This window comes from Halichoeres trimaculatus, unplaced genomic scaffold (assembly GCF_033239565.1).
Source record: "Halichoeres trimaculatus isolate MK-OKI-2021-1 unplaced genomic scaffold, fHalTri1.1 fHalTri1_scaffold_12, whole genome shotgun sequence".
NCBI classification, from domain to species: domain Eukaryota; kingdom Metazoa; phylum Chordata; class Actinopteri; order Labriformes; family Labridae; genus Halichoeres; species Halichoeres trimaculatus.
The window spans coordinates 13346647-13367300 of record NW_027437190.1 but is presented as its reverse complement, the minus strand read 5'-3'; the positions used below and the strand labels follow the sequence as shown (position 1 = coordinate 13367300).

The following is a 20654-nucleotide window of genomic DNA, read 5'->3' as shown; positions in this document are numbered from 1 at the left end:
TGACAAGTACACCTGTCTTTTACGTCAGGGGTGAAAGTTCATCAGTTCCCACAAATATAAAAAGAACATGTGAAATGTTGTATACAACATGTAAATACCCAAGAACCTTAAAATTGTACTTATGAAAGATATCAGTGAATAAAAAGTATATGATAAAACATTTAATTCACTCCAATATTTTCAAAAGAACCACGTTAATGTTCTGGTTGGGTTTCCCTCAAGAGAGCAGATTCAAAGATGTTGTCACAGTCTTTGAGCTATGTCTACAGAAATTATTCAGGCAAAAAAAGAGGAAGTTAAGTAAATTATAAAGGCTTTTCCTTGATTCAAACTGGCAATTTTAACTACTGTTGAGACTTTTACCTCAAGCAAAGGAACAACACATTTACTTAACGTGTCAAACCTGACATCAAAAACAATATTTGCACAATCAACAGGAAATAAGAGCCTGTGAGCTCTAGTGAAATGTCTCCGAATCAGCCCAAAATTTGAGAAAAGTCTCAGTTTCTATGGTAGACTCAAATTGCTGCTTTAAATGAATGATAGCTTTAAGAGAAAAAGACTTCCGCGCATACGTATCGATCACAGTGCAAGCTAATGTGCTAATGTGTAAGTTAGAAAACTCATAGAAGCATTTGAACTGTTCCTTGCTAAAACTGCTTTTTAGTAGCATTACACAGCTTAGTAGATAAAGCAAAACTTCCTGTCTGATGCTAATGCTATCTAACTGACTAGTTACAGAAAGATTGTGAGGGGGCAGCCATTTTTTAAAAAAAATTAGTAGTAGTTAACATAAGGAATAGTTGTAAACCTAAAAGACAAACCATACAATGCTCGATTCATCCAATTTATTTCTAACCATGAAGTAGTTATCATCGCTGGCTCAGAATTTATACCTTTTCATCTTACCTAGTGACACCATCAGGTGCCATCGTAAAGCTAAAGATCTACCTTACTTAATGTAAGCTAAGGCGATCAGGAGCCAGTTCGTACCCATATTGTATTATCTTCAAATATCACCACATGCCTCTCAGTATAAATCACTTTTTCAGATGCTGAACAAGAATACAAATTTGTCATATTATCTGAATTTACACAACACACAAGTCTGCAGCACAGGTACTTTAACCTGGTATTTGTACTCCCAACCACCCAAGGCTGTATGGTACATTGATAAAGATATGAAACTTGTGTATGTATTGATTCACTCAGCTTTTGACTCAACAATTGCTCATATTTATTTACGAACAATAACATAAAATCCAAACACCTTTACTGTTGCTCTGGGCTATATGGCGATGCAACAGACACCCTTCCCTGATTGCTTAGCCACGCCCCTGCACGCTGTTGCCTGACTGCAAAGTGATTGATTTAAATTATGCCCTGAGAAACCTCGTTTATCGGACACCAATGGGTGACTAAAAACCCAGGGGGAAATTTGTGGATAGTTTGTAATTTAACGCAAATCTGCCTGACTTTCTTAAAATTCAGATCTGCATTTTATTTTTACTGCGGGCGGAAGCGGCAGAAAGTCAGCACTCCCATTTCCCTACAACAGCGTCCAGCTGTTAAAAAGCCACGTGAGGAGGGGGACGAACAGGAGGAGGAGGAGGGTGAGGAGGAGGGTGAGGGACAGCCTTTGGTCCAGGCGCGTGTGAGATCAACACCGCAGTCAGAAATAGACTAGAGGGAGGACGGACACAGGTCTGGGACTACAACAGCGGGGAGGCAGTGGATCAATCCAGGTTGTATTTCCTCCTCATTTCACTGTTTTATTCTCATCGTCTGTGTCAGAAAGCTGACGCTGTGATTCAGCTAAAAAGCTTTGACTTCCAGTCTGCCATTAGAAAAATGTAGATTATATAAATTGTTTAGAGTAACTGTTAACCGGTCCTTCCTGTCCTGCCTAGGACCCAGACATGGATGAGAAGGGAGAGATGGAGATGCTGTCTACAGCAAAACAGGAACACAATGGAGATTTAGAGTAAAAGCACTTTAAATTTATTTGTTCCTTTCCTCAAGTTCAGTGGGGATTTTTGTAAAGTGTAACAATTTAACTTTTACAGAAATCTAATTTCTGACTTTGATTTGACATCAAACATTTTTAATCAACAGTAAAAACATTGGCAGCGATGGGAAGAAGAAGAAGGGGAAGGAGCCTCAGGCACCCATGGTCGGCCCCATTGCTGTGGTAAGCTCATACATCATGACCCCAGCAGGTGATACCTTTCTACATGAAAGATTAGTAGTTTACATTTGGCATTGAGTCAGTGAAGGTTATGTATTACCCTATACATTCTCTGTTTGAGCTCTAAAATGCAGTTAATATTGTTAAACAAGTGAGTGAATAGTGTGTCAATGTGTGAGAGAACCTGTGGTTCAAAGGTAAAAACTGACGTCAAAAGTGTTTTTTAAGAGATGAGAGGAAGTTGTGGGATCTTGTGATCATAGACATTTCTGTGTAGGTGTGTGAATTTGCCTCCGTGTGTGTGTGTGTGTGTGTGAGAAAGTTTTTGTATGTTTGCTGTACGAGGGGAAGGAGGGTGAGAGGATGGGAGTGAGGCACATCCTCTCCTTGTTTGGGTGGACTTATCCAGACCCCTGCTGTGAAAATATAATAGCTCCTTAAAGTTTAAAGTATTTCTTTGGTCTGATTGTACAATTTGAAATTCTTCTGCTTTGTAAATCATCATCTGAAGTTTTCTCAAGAAAAGAGATACTGATTTTGCCCCACATGCAGAGTTTTTTCAATCTGTCTGTGTGTGTCTGTGTGTCTTTCTCTTCCGATTTTGTGACTGTAGTTCAGGTTTGCGAAAGGCGGAGACCTCGTACTGCTCTTTTTTGGCACCGTGATGGCCATGCTGAATGGAGTGATTCTTCCTGTCATGTGTATTGTGTTTGGGGACATGACAGACAGCTTTGTGCAGGACTCCAAGCGACCCCACATTAACGTCTCTTTCCCAAGTGAGTTTTTAGACAGGTGTGAGCACAGATTGGTGATTCAGAGCAAATATTTTAGCTCTGTAGCACATTTTGACGTCATCTTCTATCACTGTGTCATCAGATTTCACCATGAATATGACTAGCACTTTGGAGGAAGAAATGACAACGTAAGTCTAGTCTTGATCATTGCAAACAAACCAATGCAGTTTTTTAGCCATGTTTGTCAACATACTGTACATTTTGCAGGTATGCCATCTATTACTCCATCATGGGGGTAGTGGTGCTGGTGGCAGCCTACATACAGGTCTCCTTCTGGACCCTGGCGGCTGGGCGGCAGGTCAAGCGCATCCGCCAGTTGTTTTTCCACAGCATCATGAGGCAGGAAATCAGCTGGTTTGATATCAATGACACCGGGGAGCTCAACACACGTCTAACAGAGTGGGTGACAAAGGAACTACACACACTTTGATTTCCTTGTTTATGTTAATAATCCAGGTTTGATTCCAGTTGTAGACAGTTTTTACAGTTACCGTATTTGACAATATTTTAGGATTCACTGATGAAAATGCTAATTTATAACTGATTGAATAGTCTGTTTTCCATTGAATATTTCTGCTTGACATGTTAAATTTCTGACGTAAAGAATAGAAAAATGCATCTGTACCAGTCTAAAAATGTTGCTTATATTTGCATTACTGCAGCGATGTCTATAAGATCCAGGAGGGTATCGGAGACAAAGCAGGGATGTTGGTCCAGGCCTACACCACCTTCATCGCCTCCTTCATCATCGGCTTCAGCAAAGGATGGAAACTCACCCTGGTCATCCTGGCTGTGAGTCCTGCGCTGGGTATATCTGCTGCTCTTTTTAGTAAGGTAAGAGTCTCTCCTGGTGTTTCATGATGGCACAGCCCTATGCAGGTTTTCTAGATAACATTATGCACTTTCGTCCACTTCTCTGTCCAAACAGGTGCTGGCATCTTTCACCAGTAAAGAGCAGACTGCCTATGCCAAAGCTGGAGCTGTGGCTGAAGAGGTGCTCTCTGCTGTCAGGACAGTGTTTGCCTTCAGTGGTCAGAAAAGAGAGATCGAGAGGTGAGTAAGGTGGGGTATACATGTTCACTGGCACACACGCCAACAAATCTGTTCTTTATGAAATGATTTCTCAACCAATTTAAGTGAATATTGTTTATCATCGTTTTCATGTCTTGGGGTTGGTGTAAAACAAAGCAATTGCAAGTCATGGGAAGAGTTTCATTTTATGATATCTACATCAAAAACCTCTGAGTGACGGATTAGTTTGTTAAGGGACAGAAAGTGAGCTTTTTTCTGTTGAACACACTACCTCTGCGGCACTGATATAGCTTTGTGGTCTATACCCAGGCCACCTGGGTTCAATTCCAACCTGTGGCGCCCTCCCCTCTCCTGTTTCCTGCTCTTTCCTCCATCCTGTCCTCTCCAACTAAAGGCATCAAAAAATATATGATTTACTTATGGTTGTATATGAACAATATTTAACAAACAGCAGAATTGTGGATAAAAAATCTTGTGGGTAAACAAAGGGTCTGCTGTTGTAATGTATTTTTTCCTCACTGTTCTCACTAAAAAATGCACAGAAATGAGAATATTCATGATTATTTTCTGCTCAGTAAAACCTAAACATGTTCAAGGCAAACAAGATGATGGTCTGTAACCCAACCCAGCCTAAGGAAACGGCTGTAAATGGATCAAACCCATAAAACCTTGTAGAATTCAATTAGTGTTTTCAGCTGTTTGTCTGAGCTGTGGGGCCTTCTTGTCGCTGCAATCCAATTTATATTTTAACCCTTGGTTTGCCTTGTTTGTGTGATGCTCCACAGATACAACAGGAACTTAGAGGACGCTAAGAACATGGGAATAAAGAAAGCCCTCTCCTCCAACATTGCCATGGGCTTCACCTTCCTGATGATCTACCTGTCCTACGCTCTGGCTTTCTGGTACGGCAGCACGCTTGTCCTGGCAGGGGAGTACACCATTGGTACTGTGCTCACTGTGAGTAGACTTTTTACAACAGAGCTACAGTTTATTATCCACAAAACACAAGGAAGACTTCTTTATACTCCAATTTGTCTTTGTTTTAGGTGTTCTTTGTCGTGCTTATTGGAGCGTTCACTGTCGGACAGACTTCTCCAAACATCCAGACCTTTGCCAGCGCCCGAGGAGCTGCACATAAAGTTTACAGCATCATTGATCACGTAAGGATGGCTTTATATTTTGTACTCTACCCTTGTAAAGTTTTAGGGCAGCTGTCAGCTGATATCACTTCACATGCACCTTAGTACTCGGGCTCTGTGGGGCGCTGCTTTGAGAAAGCCGACAATTAGGAGTCAGTAATGAGATGTTGAAATTCGCTCTAATTGGAGCTCCTGCTGATTGAATGAAGGCTGAAGGTCATTTGTTTGGTGTTGCACAGCTGGGACTCTCTGTCTTTGTGAACTTATTGGTCATTTTCTGTGAGGCAAAAATTAGTTTGTGTGGGCATCACTATCCCACACAAATGTTTAATAGTTTATAAGACCCTTAACATGCTGCATGACCAGTTATCCTGAAGCAGTGGTAGGATCGTATCAGGCGGATTCTTGTCTTGGGCTATTTTTAGATGTCTTTTACCTGTGTCCAGTGAACAATGAGACTGTTAGTCACTACATTTACACACTCAAATTAGCTCATGAATGAAGACAAATGCAGGATGCTGCATTCTTAGAAACTATTTATTCAGTAGTACATTTGTTTGCACCTGAATGAAAATTAGCATAAAAAACATCCCAAAGCAAAACTGAAAGGGTGTGGAATAACCTCTCAGGGCTGATCAGTGCCTCACCGTGTCTCATTCTTCAACCTGCAGACGCCGTTTCATTGAAGCTACGGCTCCTTTTTACATTTCAAGGGATATTTTTAGCCAAATTCCAATAATAACTTTGTTCTAGTTCCTGTTTTCAGTCTTATTTTTTCTCTTTTTTTAATGTTAAATGATGTGAAGCCTGGGCTGAAAATGTGCTCATTGGATGCACTTTTGTGTTTTTTTTAAATAAAGAGAGCTGACGTCTGTTTGGACATAAAAGTAATATTTCACCACCCCAGAGCTCCACTTTTTATCAGCAGCAAAGCCAAAGACAGGGGAGTGTGTGTGTGTGTGTGTGTGTGTGTGTGTGTGTGTGTGTGTGTGTGTGTGTGTGTGTGTGTGTGTGTGTGTGTGTGTGTGTGTGTGTGTGTGTGTGTGTGTGTGTGTGTGTGTGTGTGTGTGTGTGTTTAACAGCATCAAGAGACGCAGTGAAAACACACAGGGGGGTTGTGGAAATAAACATTAGTCTTGTTACATACCCGAACCAGAACCTGGAGGGCTAACGGCCTTCCTCTCATTGTCTGTTTGAGGTTGTGATAAGAATCAGGTTCCCCATCCAACTGTGGACAAACTCCAAACGAAAAGGAGGCCAAGTTTTTTGAAGTCTGAATATTGTTCACTTGTGTCTCAACAGAACCCGCTTATCGACAGCTATTCAGACGCCGGATTTAAGCCAGACTACATCAAGGGAGACATCGAGTTTAAGGACATCCACTTCACCTATCCGTCAAGACCAGACGTCAAAGTATGCTCCTTTTAAACTCTTAATAAAAACAATCTGTTGTTTACATTTGTGTATTAAATCTGACTTTTTTATTTGTAGGTATTAAACAACATGTCCCTGAGTGTAAAAAGTGGACAGACCATTGCCTTGGTGGGTAGCAGCGGCTGCGGTAAAAGCACCACAATCCAGCTGCTGCAGAGATTCTACGATCCTCAGGAAGGATCAGTGAGTTGAATTTATGTTCCACTACATCAAACGCTGACTTGAATCCCTGTTTTTTTGGTCATCCGCTCTGCTATTGTTGAGTATTTCAGTCACCTAAAGTCACTTCTCTGAATAAGCACTTCCTTCCTACAAACACTGTCTGAGTGCTGTGGGCACTTGAAAAGGGAAGACATGAGCTTTATCAAAATCTGGCACCAATTTTGCCCTCAGTGCAACTAGACTGCAGCACCCTCAGTCAGATATCCAGGTCTTTAACAGGCCGACAGCGGCTAATGCAGCCCCAGGATGCTAGCTAGTTAGAGTGGAGGAGAGGGTTACACAAGTCCTTCCTTTTTCCAAATCTCCACATTTTAGAAGAAGAGGGGATGATCCCAGCACAACTTAATTTACTTCTAAGATACATGGAGAGGAAAAATTAGGAAAAAAGACAGACTAAAAAAACAGTTACAAATTGGTTTTGTATTATTTATTTATCTTTTCAGTCTCCATTCATGAAGTGGACCGCCTTGTTTTTTGTCACAACTTGGGGTTGGACACTTGAAAAATAAAATAAATGAAAAAAAAACATCCAGATTTAATATAAGTTGAGGCTTGCGGTCAAAACAAGTTTCTTTATGTTTATCTTATCACAAGTATTTCTCAAAGGCTTCATTTTAATTGAATCAGTAGAGTTCCCCTGTGAGGTGTTTATTATAAAAATAAATAGTTGGGTACATAATTTCTACTTAGATAAAAGACAAAACATGCTTTACATTGACTGGCTCCTCTTTAGCCTTTGCAGTGAGCTGACATGATTTGTCTCTGTACTAGGTTTAGCTTAATACCAGGTTTTTTGTTTAACAATTTTAAATTGTGATTTTATTTTTGTTCAGGAATCTTTTTTTTTTTTTTCAAATTTAAGTCCTTCATTTTCGTCTTTGTTTCTAAGCTGGGTAGGAAAAAGTTGAGATGTCAGATCCCCTGAATAAATCCTTAAAATTGACTCACATGTGATGTGCATTTATTGGAAAAATATGGCTCCTGATGTAGTCTGTAGACAGCATCATCATCATCATTCAACTTTTTTCTCTTGGTCTGGTGTAAAAAAAAAAAGCAAACCAGAAATCACCAAAAAAAATCTGAACTATAGAAGAATCGCAATTTAAATCGAATCATCACCCCAAAAATTATAAAAGAGTCAAATCAGGAAAAAAATAATCATATCTTTCCAGCTCTAATGCTAACCCAAGAGTAATAAAAAAATGTGCTCTTATACTTACTCGATTATTTTACTTTACAGTTGCATCACACTTTCTGCATTTGCTAATACTGCACCTGTTTGGCTCTTTTCAGGTGTCAATTGATGGTCATGACATTCGTTCTCTCAACATCCGCTACCTGAGAGAGATGATTGGCGTGGTGAGTCAGGAGCCCATCCTCTTTGCCACCACCATCGCTGAGAACATCAGATACGGGCGACTTGATGTGACGCAGGCAGAGATCGAGCAAGCGACCAGGGAGGCTAATGCCTACGACTTCATCATGTCTCTTCCTGATGTAAGTTTGTATTCGTTACTCTCTGTCGTCAGTGCTGCTCAAGAACACTGTCCATTGGATGCTGATATTGTCATGCTTGTTGTTGAGCAGAAATTTGAGACGCTGGTTGGAGAAAGAGGGACTCAGATGAGTGGAGGACAGAAGCAGAGGATTGCAATTGCTCGGGCTCTTGTGCGGAACCCTAAAATCCTTCTCCTGGATGAAGCCACGTCGGCTCTTGATGCTGAGAGTGAGACCATCGTGCAAAACGCACTCGACAAGGTAATGACATACGTTTGTTCCCCCTGAAAACACTGAAGCAGACTTTGAGCAGCTTGGCCATAAAATGGCATAAAAAAAACCTTCAGATAAATAAAAATACTGAGATGACTATTTTCTTGAACAATGTTGAGGATGTGGCTCGTTGGATGGTTTTGGTCTCCCATCCATGGTTTAGTCTGAAATAGCTCAACAGCTTCTGAAAAGTTTCATGGGATTAGGCTGTCATGCTTTTAGTCCTCAGTGATTGAAACCTGCCTACTTTGATTATACTCTGGCTTTTCCAAAATCACTAACAGAGTAACATTTTAACATCTTGTTTACCGTGGATGGGTCAATAAAGCTGGTTAAGCCATTCTAAGCCGGAGATCTAAACCTTTAGGTTTCTCCGCTGATACTTTTTGGCCCTCAGGGTGAAACCATCCTACTCTATTAAAACTGTGTAAACAAGCTTGTAATTATTTCCCCAAAGTTATACTTTAAACAAATCATGGGATATTATCAAAATACCTTCTTAATCCATTTGCATGAATGGACTGTTTTGGTGCAGTCATTATTTATAAGCTCATCTTTTTGCATTGGTAACGAGCGATAAAGAGCTCATTTTGCCATTGAGCGTTCAACAGAGCAGAGTGAGTTTGGGTGAATTCTAAGTAAAATAGCAAAAATCTTAAAGGTGGAGACTGCAGGATTTTCCTAAAAAAATAAAATGTCAACTTTTACAGGAAAATTCCTGCTCAATCGTCACTTCCATGCCTCTATACATGTGTGTCAGTGTTTGTGCCTCAAACCCTCTCCTCTGCCTGAATATTGATGTTTTGGTTGTATCGGGACGTTTCTGGGCAGAGAGTAAATGTGGTTACATCAGCCAATCACAGCATGCCCAGTGTGCAAGTGACTTTGCATGTTGATTTGCAAGCTATTCTAAGTGGCTACGATAGTGGACGTAGCACGGAGAAAGAAAAACACAACCAAAGTGAGATTAAATGCCAAACAGATAGTTTTTCATTAAACAAAGGTGAAGCTTGGCTCGACTTTTACTCTTTTTCGGAGAACTTGGAGAGCAGCTCAGGATGAATAGCAACATGAGCTGGCTTTCTGCTAACCAAGTATGTGTCAGATACCAGTTAGCTAGCTAGCATGCCAAGTCAGGTGCATGGCTTTTGAGTTCCTCTCACATTGAAAGATGATGCTGCAGGTGGTTGCAGGGCCTGTGAAAGTGTTCACGGTCAGGGGCCATGGATGTGCGCTGACACTGAGCCAAGGAGGAGGAGCCCAGTATGAATTTGTGTTTAATAAAAATGCAGACCCTGCCTTAAAGCACTACATCACAAGCTTTTGGATGTTAGCATTTAACCCTATAAAGCCTGACCCATTAAAAATAGCCATTGAGTTTTTTGGTCTCTGTGGCACTTAGATGTTTATTTTATTTAATAAAATTTACAAGAAAATATTGCTTTCACTTTTTGTTATGATAATTTTTGTATCACATTTGACAAATAGGGCAGTTTTTCAATTTTTCTAGTTGAGTTTTTAGTAAATATGCATTCTTTTAATAGAGAAAAAACTTATTCAAAACAGAAAAAAATCACATTGATGTCACATTTTTATCCCATCTTCCTGAAAATTACCAAGCAAACAAGTGTGTGGATGATTTTGTGAGAGCAGCCATTTTGAAAAAGGCCAAAATACATGTTGATGAGATGAAGGTCTATGAAACTCATGTGTCAGATATGATACATTTGGTGTTGACAGGTTAATTGAAAGCACCAGTATTCCTGACAACAGCCTCTTAGAGTCCCTCTTGGTGTGTCATCGTTCACAGGTCCGACTGGGTCGCACCACCATAGTTGTGGCACACCGCCTCTCCACCATTAGAAATGCAGACGTCATCGCTGGCTTCCAGAAAGGTGTAATTGTGGAGCTGGGAACTCACAGTAAGCTGATGGAACAACAGGGAGTCTACCACACTCTGGTCACCATGCAGGTAATGCACTTTGAAACTTTCAGATGATTTCTGATTTCAGAGCAGTTGGTCTTTTTATTCAGTGAGGTGTCCTGGCTCTCCCTGCTGTAGACTTTCCAGAAAGAGGAGGAGGCAGCGCAGGAGGCAGAGGGTCACCTGTCAGGTGATGAGAAGAGCCCGTTAGTGAAGTCTGTGTCACAGTCGTCTCTGCTCAGGAGGAAGTCCACCAGGGGTTCCTCTTTTGCCCACTCAGAGGGAGATAAGGAGGAGTTGGAAAAGTTCAAGGCTGATAACCAGATAGACGTAAGTTGGGGTGAAACCAAGCGAAACAAACCACATTCACACTCATCTCTCACACTCTTGACTAATTGTGAAGAAAGCATGTTCCAATTTGCTGAATCTACTACCATAGAAAAAAATCAGGATCAAGGCGGATTTTTTGAGCTAATTAAACTAATAATAAAGCTGAGCTCCGTCCCACCTTCTTTGCAGGATGAAAATATTCCCCTGGTACCATTCTCCAGAGTAATGCGTCTCAACCTCTCTGAGTGGCCCTACATTTTGGTGGGAACCATCTGTGCCATCATCAACGGAGCTCTGCAGCCAGCGTTCGCCATTGTTTTCTCCAAGATCATCACTGTAGGTTACTTTGAGCACAGAAAGAGTTGTAACGTTTCCATATCAGTCACAGAAGTCAGGAGTTTACTCTCTCCTCTCAGGTGTTTGCTGAGCCAAATAAAGACATCGTTCGGGCGAATTCTGAGTTCTTTTCTCTGATGTTTGTTGCGATTGGAGGCATATCTTTCGTGACCATGTTCCTACAGGTATAAACACTTAACACACACGCACACTTATGACTGGCATTAATATTTCACAGCACTCAACAGAAAAATGGATTCATGTTTCAGGAAGTGTGGTTGTTCTGTAACAGAAATATGGATGAGAAATTTGTTACATGCCATGACCATAACTTGCTGTTTCAGAATGAACAGATGCACAAGATGTTATAATAACATCTGTTTACCTGAACAGGGTTTCTGTTTTGGAAAATCTGGAGAGATTCTGACCCAAAAACTGAGACTCAAAGCTTTTACTTCAATGATGAGACAGGTAGGAAACATGTTAAGATGCTTTTATTGTATTCCAAGAAAATGTGTATAATTTTTTGGGTTTATGGCTCAAGTATAATAATGTTATCACCGTTCACTGGTAGGATCTTGGCTGGTATGATGACCCAAAAAATAGCGTTGGAGCTCTCACAACAAGATTGGCGACAGATGCTGCACAAGTACAAGGGGTAAGTCCCAAAGTGCTGTCACAACAAACAAGAGCAGCAAAAAGAACATCTGATGAAACAATAATTGTTGCTCTGCTCTCTCGTTCCCACCAAGGCTACAGGAGCACGTATGGCCACGGTGACACAGAACTTCGCCAACATGGGCACAGGTATCATCATATCCTTCGTGTACGGCTGGGAGTTGACTCTGCTGATCCTGGCTGTGGTGCCAATTATCGCCACGGCTGGAGCTGTGGAGATGCAGCTGCTCGCCGGTCATGCCTCTGAAGACAAGAAAGAGCTGGAAAAGGCTGGAAAGGTGAGAATTTACTGTGGGATGAGACAGGTGATGTGATGTTGTTTTGAGTCTTTCCCAAGGACGACTTTGAAAAATGACACAATTCTATCAATGGATGCCTTCTGTGTTAACACAGCAAGTAAATGAATGAATGTTTGTAAATAAATACATATATTAAAGGAGGATCCTGGGATGATGCAAAGTTGATGCTCATTTCTTTCTTTTTTTTAATTCTCCACAGGTTGCCACCGAGTCCATTGAGAATATTCGCACGGTTGCTTCTCTCACCAGGGAACCCAAGTTTGAAGCTTTGTATCAGGAAAACCTCACAGTGCCATACAAGTACGGGACAAATGTTATTCATTAACTCAGTGAGATCAAATCAACTAAATATGTTTTGAGAGTTATTTTCTCTCCCTTTAATGCCACCTCTTTCTTGTTCCCTCTGCAGAGCCGCTCGTAAAAAGGCCCACGTGTACGGTCTAACCTACTCCTTCTCCCAGGCCATGATCTATTTCACCTACGCCGGCTGTTTCCGCTTTGGAGCCTGGCTCATCAAAGAGGGAAGGATGGATGTTGAAGGGGTATTCCTGTGAGTACACAGACATCACTGATTTCTCGTAATCAGATGATTAATAATTCAGCAGGAGTTTTAGGCTGTGATGGAAATGCCGTCTTACAGTTGTAGCAGTCAGAGACACAAAATATTCTCTTTGCAAGGAGAGTTTGTTTATAGCTTTTAATCATTACCCTGGCTCAACAGGGGGAGGGGGGTCAGGCTCCAGGCTCTAAACCCAGAGCACAGGACCACAAAAAGACACCTGTGTCAAGGACACGTGTTTTAGATCATAATATAATTCAACATGTCAGTATTGGGAGGAGTCAGTCTCCTTTAGTATTGTCCGACCTGTCACAGTGAAGGAGAAGTCCAAAGTCCATGGCACCTGGAGAGTCTGAAGTAACACGACAGTACAAAACACAAATATATTTTTGATCCCACAGGAGATAAAAATCCTTAGAAATTAATAATTTCTTATTGTTCCTGAAAACAGGGAAATCTGAAGCAGCAGCACAGTAAGGGCTTTTGGGTACTCTGCTCTCTCAGCTTTGAACCAGTGTCAGAACGACATAAAGCTGAAGAAGCTGGTGTCCTTAAATGTTTTTAAATCTAAAATGAATCACATGGAGGCCAGTTCTTTAATATGTCAGTGTTTAAGCTCAGCTATTTGTACAAGCGATTCCTAAAACAGCTCCTTAATTTCCATCCATAAACTTGTGTTTTTGACTGTGCTTTGTCTCTTTTTGTGTTTTCCATCTGAAACCTTTTGTGCTGCCTGTCTTAAAAAGAAGTTTTTAATGTCAATGGGATAAATAAAGGATAAATAAAAATACATTTAAGGCTGTAAACATTATGATAAGAATGAAAGTGATTTAATAGGAATATCCCAAGAAAAATATGTAGATATTTTAGTTACGAAACATGTACAGAACCATTGTTTCAGGTAAGAAATGTGCATGGACTAACAACACTGGATATTCATTCATAAGTTTGATTTGTGTATATTCACATTATTATAACAATTAATTTTGTTTTGGGTAACTTAGAGTGTTGGATATCCATACATGTAGGAACAGGATCCCCTCTCAGAAGGCTGTCGTTTTGCATCCCCATGTTTCTACAGAAACTCAGGAGGGACATACTAGTGAGGGACATGTGTGTATGTCTTTTCATGGATGTCCACTGTAAATGTACTGATTGAAAGACAAAGAAAACTAGAGTAATTGTTTTTTGTGAGCTATAAGCAGGAGGGTTTTTAAAGCATCAACTGTACAAATGACCAGAGAGGTGAACCTAAGTGTTTCAGTGGAGAATCTGACTGCTACATGTCACAAAATATTCCCATCTTCACATTAAGTAAAATTAAAGTAAATATTAAAATGTTCAACATCTAGGATTTTTGTACTTTTTTAAAATAAAAAAATGGTTATATGTAAATGTAGCCATCAAAGGTCAGTGTCGAAATCTGCCAATATGGTGGTTTAAGCAACTGACTCAAGCTACAAGTTACCAAAAGTGACTAAAATATGATAATGAATTGTCTATCTCTGTCCAACACTTAAAAACTTAATAGAAAAAAGAACAGGGCGGCCATTTTTCAAAGGCGTTGATGAGTCAGATAAGATACATGTTATCTTTTGCACCTTGAATCTTTGAACTGCCAGAACAGCAACTCTCTATTCTCTCTTCATTTAATGATGTGAAGCTAACAGTTAAAATTTTCATTTAATTTTCTCCCCCCAGTGTGATTTCTGCTGTCCTGTTTGGTGCCATGGCTGTCGGAGAGGCTAACTCCTTCGCTCCAAACTATGCTAAGGCTAAACTGTCGGCTGCCCACCTCATGTACCTGATCAACAAAGAGCCACTCATTGACAATCTGTCTGAGGATGGAGAGAAACCGGTACAGGACACACAAAGCTCCTCACATCTCTGTAATACCACAGGTTTTTATCTACACACAAACACATTCCTCTTATTTCTCATCCCTCCAGGCTGACTTTGATGGGAATGTGCGCTTTGACTATGTCAAGTTTAACTACCCCTCACGCCCCGAGGTGCCCATCCTGCAAGGCCTGAACCTGAGGGTGAAAAAAGGAGAGACGCTGGCCTTGGTGGGGAGCAGCGGTTGTGGAAAAAGCACCACCATCCAGCTGCTGGAGAGGTTCTACGACCCCAGAGAGGGGAGAGTGGTGAGTAACCAGCGCTTTGTGCAACGAGCCTGTGCCTTTTAACCCACTGCCAGTTAGCTAATGGTTAGCCAGCCTGTGTATTTATGATCACTTTTACTGCACTGCACTCACAATACAGGAACCTGGAGACAGAAGGGTCTGTGTAGCGTGTGTGTTTTTATCTTTACTGCAGGTTATCTTAATGGGATTCATACTGTTGCTGACTGTCCTTCAAGGCAGAAAAGCATCACACACACACACACACACACACACACACACACACACACACACACACATATACACTGATATCTCCTGTCTTTTATGCCATTACAAGGTCACTGTTTTAAAGCTCATCCTGGTAGATTTTTTGATTGTCTTTTTATTCATTTTCACATTTTATGAACATACAAGACAAGGACAAAGCCAAGAGGAACAAAATCAAAATCAAAAGAGGGAGTACAAAAACAGGGGAACAGGGTTAATATAGTAATAAACCAGAGGTCCATAAGGGGTTGCTATATTGTTTTTACTATTTTTCTTGTTTTTGAAAATATGTGTGTTGTTCCAGACGTAAAGTTTCATTCAAAGTTTGTTTGAACAGGTTCAGTGTAGGGGGGTCTGTGCTGCTCCCAGTTGAGCAGATTACACTTCTTTGTATGTGAAGGATCCAGACTCCTGTTCAGTTCAGGGCCAAAAAGACAGAATATGGGTCTAGTCTAGTGAGGTCCCCATGACCTTGACAGTCAAGTCATATATTTCTCTCTAGAGTTATTTGATCTTTCTGAATACCCAAAAAGATTAACATAGTTGTGCCCTTACAAGTTTTACAAGGACTGACATCTGGGGGGTGAATTTGAAAACATCTTAGTTTTGTGGGTGAAGTCAGGTACATCCTGTGCATAAACTTATACATCTGTTCAATTACTTTGTTACCAGACAGTGACATAAAGACATTCTGGCACATAACATCCCACTGATCCTTGCTAAGATCACATGTCAAATCTTTGCTGTATAATCTTGTGTGGGATCAGAGAAAAAATGTATGATGGTCTCATAAAGTGTTGTAGATCACAGAGATTTGTCCTTTAACTGATGTGTAACTTGTCGGAATCTCCTCCAGTCATGTCAGCCCCACAGATAGTCGTCCCTCTCCTTTCAGAGTGTTATTAAAGTGACAAATTTGTAATTATTTATACAAGTCCTGTTATCAAATTCCGATCTTAAGCCTGCAAAGGATTTCAGTGTGTTTTTGTGGAACAAATGATCCTGGAGGGATTTTAAACTTTTCTCTGAATGTTGCTTGGTCCCTTATTGAATTCTGACTGTGGCTGGGATCAATATTACTAAATAAACAATGATCCACCAGATCATTTCTGAGCACAAAGGGCCTTCCTTGAGTCAACAAACACACATATGGATGTCATCTGACTCTCTTTGCCTGTGGCTCTGTGGCGTAGCTGTTTTATTTCTTTTAAATAAAAGGATGAGCAAAGGAGGGTATTTTCATAAAGACTGGATGAGAAGAACATTTATTTTATTACAGTACCTACAGTAGTCTCATGGGAGTAGAGTAGCTGAATAGGTATTGAAATATTTTTTTGTCTTTTTTAAGACATCTTTCTCCCTCTGCATTAATTTCTGCTACATTTAACTCCTCCAGGTGATGGATGATAAGAATATAAGACATCTGAACATCCACTGGGTGAGGTCTCAGATAGGCCTCGTATCCCAGGAGCCCGTGCTGTTCGACTGCACCTTGGCCGAAAACATCGCGTACGGGGACAACAGCCGCACCCCATCCATGGAGGAGATAGAGGCAGCGGCCAAAGCAGCCAACATTCACAATTTCATCCAACAGCTGCCACAGGCGAGTGCTGTGCTGTGTTAAAGGTGTCAGCCATGTTTGAATCAGAAGTTGAAGATGCTGGGATCGGAAATGTTGGAGTATTCCTAGTTTATACTGTGGTTGTTTCAGAGAAGTTATCTCTACAACCTCCTTATCTTAATCACTTACTCATAAAACATTAAACTTTGAATGAGGTGTTTGTCTATCTGCCAGACATGACTCAACTCACTTTAGAGTTATAAAAACTGCAGAGTGAAGGATTTGTCTCTTGTAATATCTAATCCATGTCACTGAGTGGTTTCTGTATCTAAGAATGACAAGAGTTTGAAGAAAAGTCTTGTGTGAAAAGATTTGACAATTAATCTTTGGTGTAACAGGATCCATCCATGATTATTTAAGCAATCTAACAGAAAAATGTCCCCCTCCCCTCTCTTTCTGTGTGTATGAGCAGAAGTATAACACTCAAGCAGGTGATAAAGGGACGCAGCTCTCAGGCGGACAGAAGCAGCGAATCGCGATAGCCAGAGCCATCCTCCGCAACCCCAAAGTGTTGCTCCTGGACGAGGCAACATCCGCCCTCGACACAGAGAGTGAAAAGGTGGGTGGTTCTTCTTCTCTTGTCAAAGTGCCTCAAGAGGGAATTTAATATGTGTAATTAAACAACACAGTTAAACACATAAACCAAATGATATGAATACAAACATTACCAGTATTGTAATCTAGAAATTTAGTGAATAATCCAAAAAAAATGTAGATGAGGGAAATTGTGTTTGTGGAAGGAGAAAATCACCTTTAGGTGCCAAGTCAAGCTCAGACAGGAACTTGTTACACCAGTAAGGACATCTGAGGAGAGGAAACTCATTTACAGAGACATTTACATCACTATTTACAGAGAATACATTTAGATGCACACCATAATCCTAAAGTCCTTAAGGTCCATATTCTGGCTAAGGTAATATTCAGAAAAAAAGTGTTAAAAGTGCTGGACTACTGTAGTGTTCTTGTTTAAACGTTAATCAGCAAATTCTGAATAAACTGTAGCAGCAGCAGTAGAGTCATGACAAGACACCATCTCCATCGTGTGTGTAAACACAGTCAGTGTCATTGGATCTTTAACCCTGTAACACTGAACATTATCATATTTGAGACCTGAGTTTCGAAAACCTCTATCTCATCAACATGAAGAATAGTTTTCTTGAAAACCTGTCAAACTTCCTGAGATCCAAACTTTTGTCTGGTTTGCATTTTTTCATTTCTCTTTGTTATTTGGAATAAGTAAGACGTCTAAGTATATGAACTAAACTTGGTCTTTGTACAGAAAGTTTGGTTGTGTTATGAGTTTGTTTTAGTATTTGTGATTAGTGTTCTCTTTTTATTATTATTCCTTAATATGACTAATAGGTCATAGTTTGAAAAATGTAAGAAATACTGCCCCCCTTGAGGATTATCATCACTTCAGGCAGCTAAAGTTGTATTTTGGCTCTTTTAAAAATGTCTGCTCTCATGAAATCATCGCTAATTTTCAAGAAATTGCAGTAAGAATAACATCTAAATTGTTACTCATATTTTAAATTAAGCATTTTCTGTATTGAAAAAAAATACTTATTTACTAAAAACTTTAGTACAAAGTTGCCAAAACTGCCCAATGTGTCAAATGTGATACAAAAAATTATAAACAAAATGATATAGCAATGTTTTTGGCAGATTTTGTCAACAGGGTTAATAAACATCTAATTTTCTGACTACTTCTGATGGGTCAGGCTTTACAGGGTTGACGAGATTGTTACAGAGAGGAAAAACAAAGCACGGGCAAATCCTCCTTTGCCATTCTTCTGTCAGAAATACTCAACACGATTACAACAAATGTAGTTTAGATACCCATAGTGATACTTTGAGGTGGGCATCATGAAGTTCAGCCTTAGTCTATGAGGGTAGAATAAGAATAGAAATGTTTTTCTTTTTGGATGGAGAAATACAATATTTAGGTGTCAAAATAAAGGAAGCTGCAGATTCTTCATTTGCCCAATACACACATTGAGATTCCTGCTATTGAAAACATAGTTTGAGGTAAAGTGCACCCTTTAATCACTGATAATTATTTGAAAAATAGGTCAAAATTAATAGGACTCTATCATGACACTGAAACAATATTATTTTTCAAAAAGGCTTAGATCAGATAAAATCTTTAATTCTACATTTTTCTCTCCCATGTGTAATCATAAGACACACAAAGACTTAAATAAACTCCCTGGGTACATACAGCATGAAGAACAAAACATAAACCCGTGATAATGTTATATTTGTGTTGTATTTACTGTGAATTCCAGGTGGTGCAGGAGGCGTTAGACGATGCGAGGAAGGGCAGGACGTGTATCGTTGTGGCCCACCGTCTGTCCACCATCCAGAACGCCGACCGTATCGCTGTCTTCCAGGGAGGAGTGGTGGTCGAACAGGGGACGCATCAACAGCTGCTGGCCAAGAAAGGAGTCTATCACATGCTGGTCACCACACAGATGGGCCACGGGAGGGAATAAAGCGATGCAGGGAGCAACAATGTTTGTTTGATCTCCAGAGGAGAGGATTCAACACTCTTGCCTTACATCACCACGCGCTCCCTGCTTCACTGAGGATCAGACTGAACTGTGAGGTCTCAGAGGCCTGATTATCATCTGACAAACACAGTGTCTCTACTGCTGTTGCTGATGTGTTTAAGGGCATTTTATACTGATGATATTCTGACACGGGGCAGGAGAGAAAACACAGGAGTAATCACTAAAAAAAAAAGACTGAATTCCATTAAGCTGCTTCGGTTTGGAGGACCTGGTATTGCCACCTTACGTATTTCAGAGACACTTGGATGTTTGAAGTCTTTTCATTTCCGTAGCCAGTCAAAACATCTGCTGAAAAAATGTAATTTACTGTCATGTTTTTGTTTTTTGTTTTTTTTAAAGCATCCATCCAAGTTTGTGCCTTGAACACTGATAATAATTTATGGCTACTTCTCTTTCCTCTGTAGGTTTGTAATGCCAACAGCCATAACTCCTGATTTTTAAGTGCAAAATAGAGTCTTGATGAGAGATTTGAGTCAACGATACACTGGATTTATTCTGTATTAAAACTGCATGACTTTTGGCTAGTTGATCTACTTTTGTTATATTTTTGCAGATTTTTTGGTAATTTATGGATCTTTAAACTGTAGTTTCACTTGCTTTTGGTTAATATTCGATCAGAAGTGCCTAAAAATGCAACCATGAAGGTATTCACAGAGCCGTGGTTACAGCCTTTATCACATACTTTGGCTTTAGTCACTGTTGTGTTTCGACTAAAGCAAAGAAGTTCTGAAACTGAAAATACACTGTATGCCTTTATTTAAAGATTAAAAATTTTGTATTAAAATGTTTGTGCCACTATATTGCTTCAACATTTTATTTACAAGAGGGAATTAACTTCCAAGAACTTTCCCCGTCTTTGGAAAACCTTCACGTGATCTTCAGGTATTTATAAACAAGACATTTTCTCATCTCAAAGTTTTTTGCATTTCTTTTGATCCGCAGAAACAGCCATTGTTGACTCATTCCTCTCTCCCTGAACCCTTTTTGAAAAGACTCATGTCAGTGCTGTGTAGCATGCTGGCAGACCTGAAGTGAGATGCTACAGACACGCTTAAAAGATCATGGGAGGAAGTCTTGGGCTTTTCTTTGTCTGAAGACACTCAGGGCTCTAAACTCAAGCGTGTGAACACAACTTCTCTCTGTGCCATTGCCTAATCCAGCTCAAAGTGGTTCACAGAGCTCATATTTCTTAAGCTAAACTGTCTCACTTTTATCCAGACATCGACTCGTACTGAGACAAATGTAAGAGTGCTGAAGCATCACTTGTACATATGTACTGATAATTCTCCAGTCTTTGTAAACACTGGACAGAGGTATTTGTTTTACTCCATGTCCAAGATGATAAATGTTAAATTGAAACCAAAT

The 20654-nt window shown here is 40.1% G+C and overlaps 1 protein-coding gene across 1 annotated transcript; it reads left to right on the top strand.

The window, feature by feature from the left end:
* Positions 1–1618: 1618 nt before the first annotated feature.
* Positions 1619–20524, top strand: abcb4 (ATP-binding cassette, sub-family B (MDR/TAP), member 4). Its single transcript, XM_074682579.1, has 28 exons — positions 1619–1745; positions 1911–1984; positions 2116–2191; positions 2802–2964; positions 3065–3110; positions 3190–3381; positions 3645–3816; positions 3911–4035; positions 4800–4971; positions 5061–5174; positions 6456–6566; positions 6645–6770; positions 8103–8306; positions 8397–8567; positions 10390–10551; positions 10642–10833; positions 11023–11169; positions 11250–11354; positions 11563–11640; positions 11744–11827; positions 11922–12125; positions 12346–12446; positions 12556–12696; positions 14407–14563; positions 14655–14852; positions 16492–16698; positions 17129–17275; positions 19005–20524. The coding sequence occupies exons 2-28, from the start codon at positions 1920–1922 to the stop codon at positions 19209–19211; spliced, it is 3867 nt and encodes a 1288-aa protein (XP_074538680.1). The 5' UTR covers positions 1619–1745; positions 1911–1919; the 3' UTR covers positions 19212–20524.
* Positions 20525–20654: the final 130 nt, after the last annotated feature.

What these genes read in the sequence shown, in the direction of transcription:
- abcb4 (XM_074682579.1), top strand. Translation starts at nt 1,920, where the DNA reads ATGGATGAGAAGGGAGAGATGGAGATGCTGTCTACAGCAAAACAGGAA. An exon ending in TCATCATGTCTCTTCCTGAT is followed by an intron (nt 8,307 to 8,396) that starts GTAAGTTTGTAT and finishes GTTGTTGAGCAG; the next exon opens with AAATTTGAGACGCTGGTTGG. An exon ending in GATGTTGAAGGGGTATTCCT is followed by an intron (nt 12,697 to 14,406) that starts GTGAGTACACAG and finishes TTCTCCCCCCAG; the next exon opens with TGTGATTTCTGCTGTCCTGT.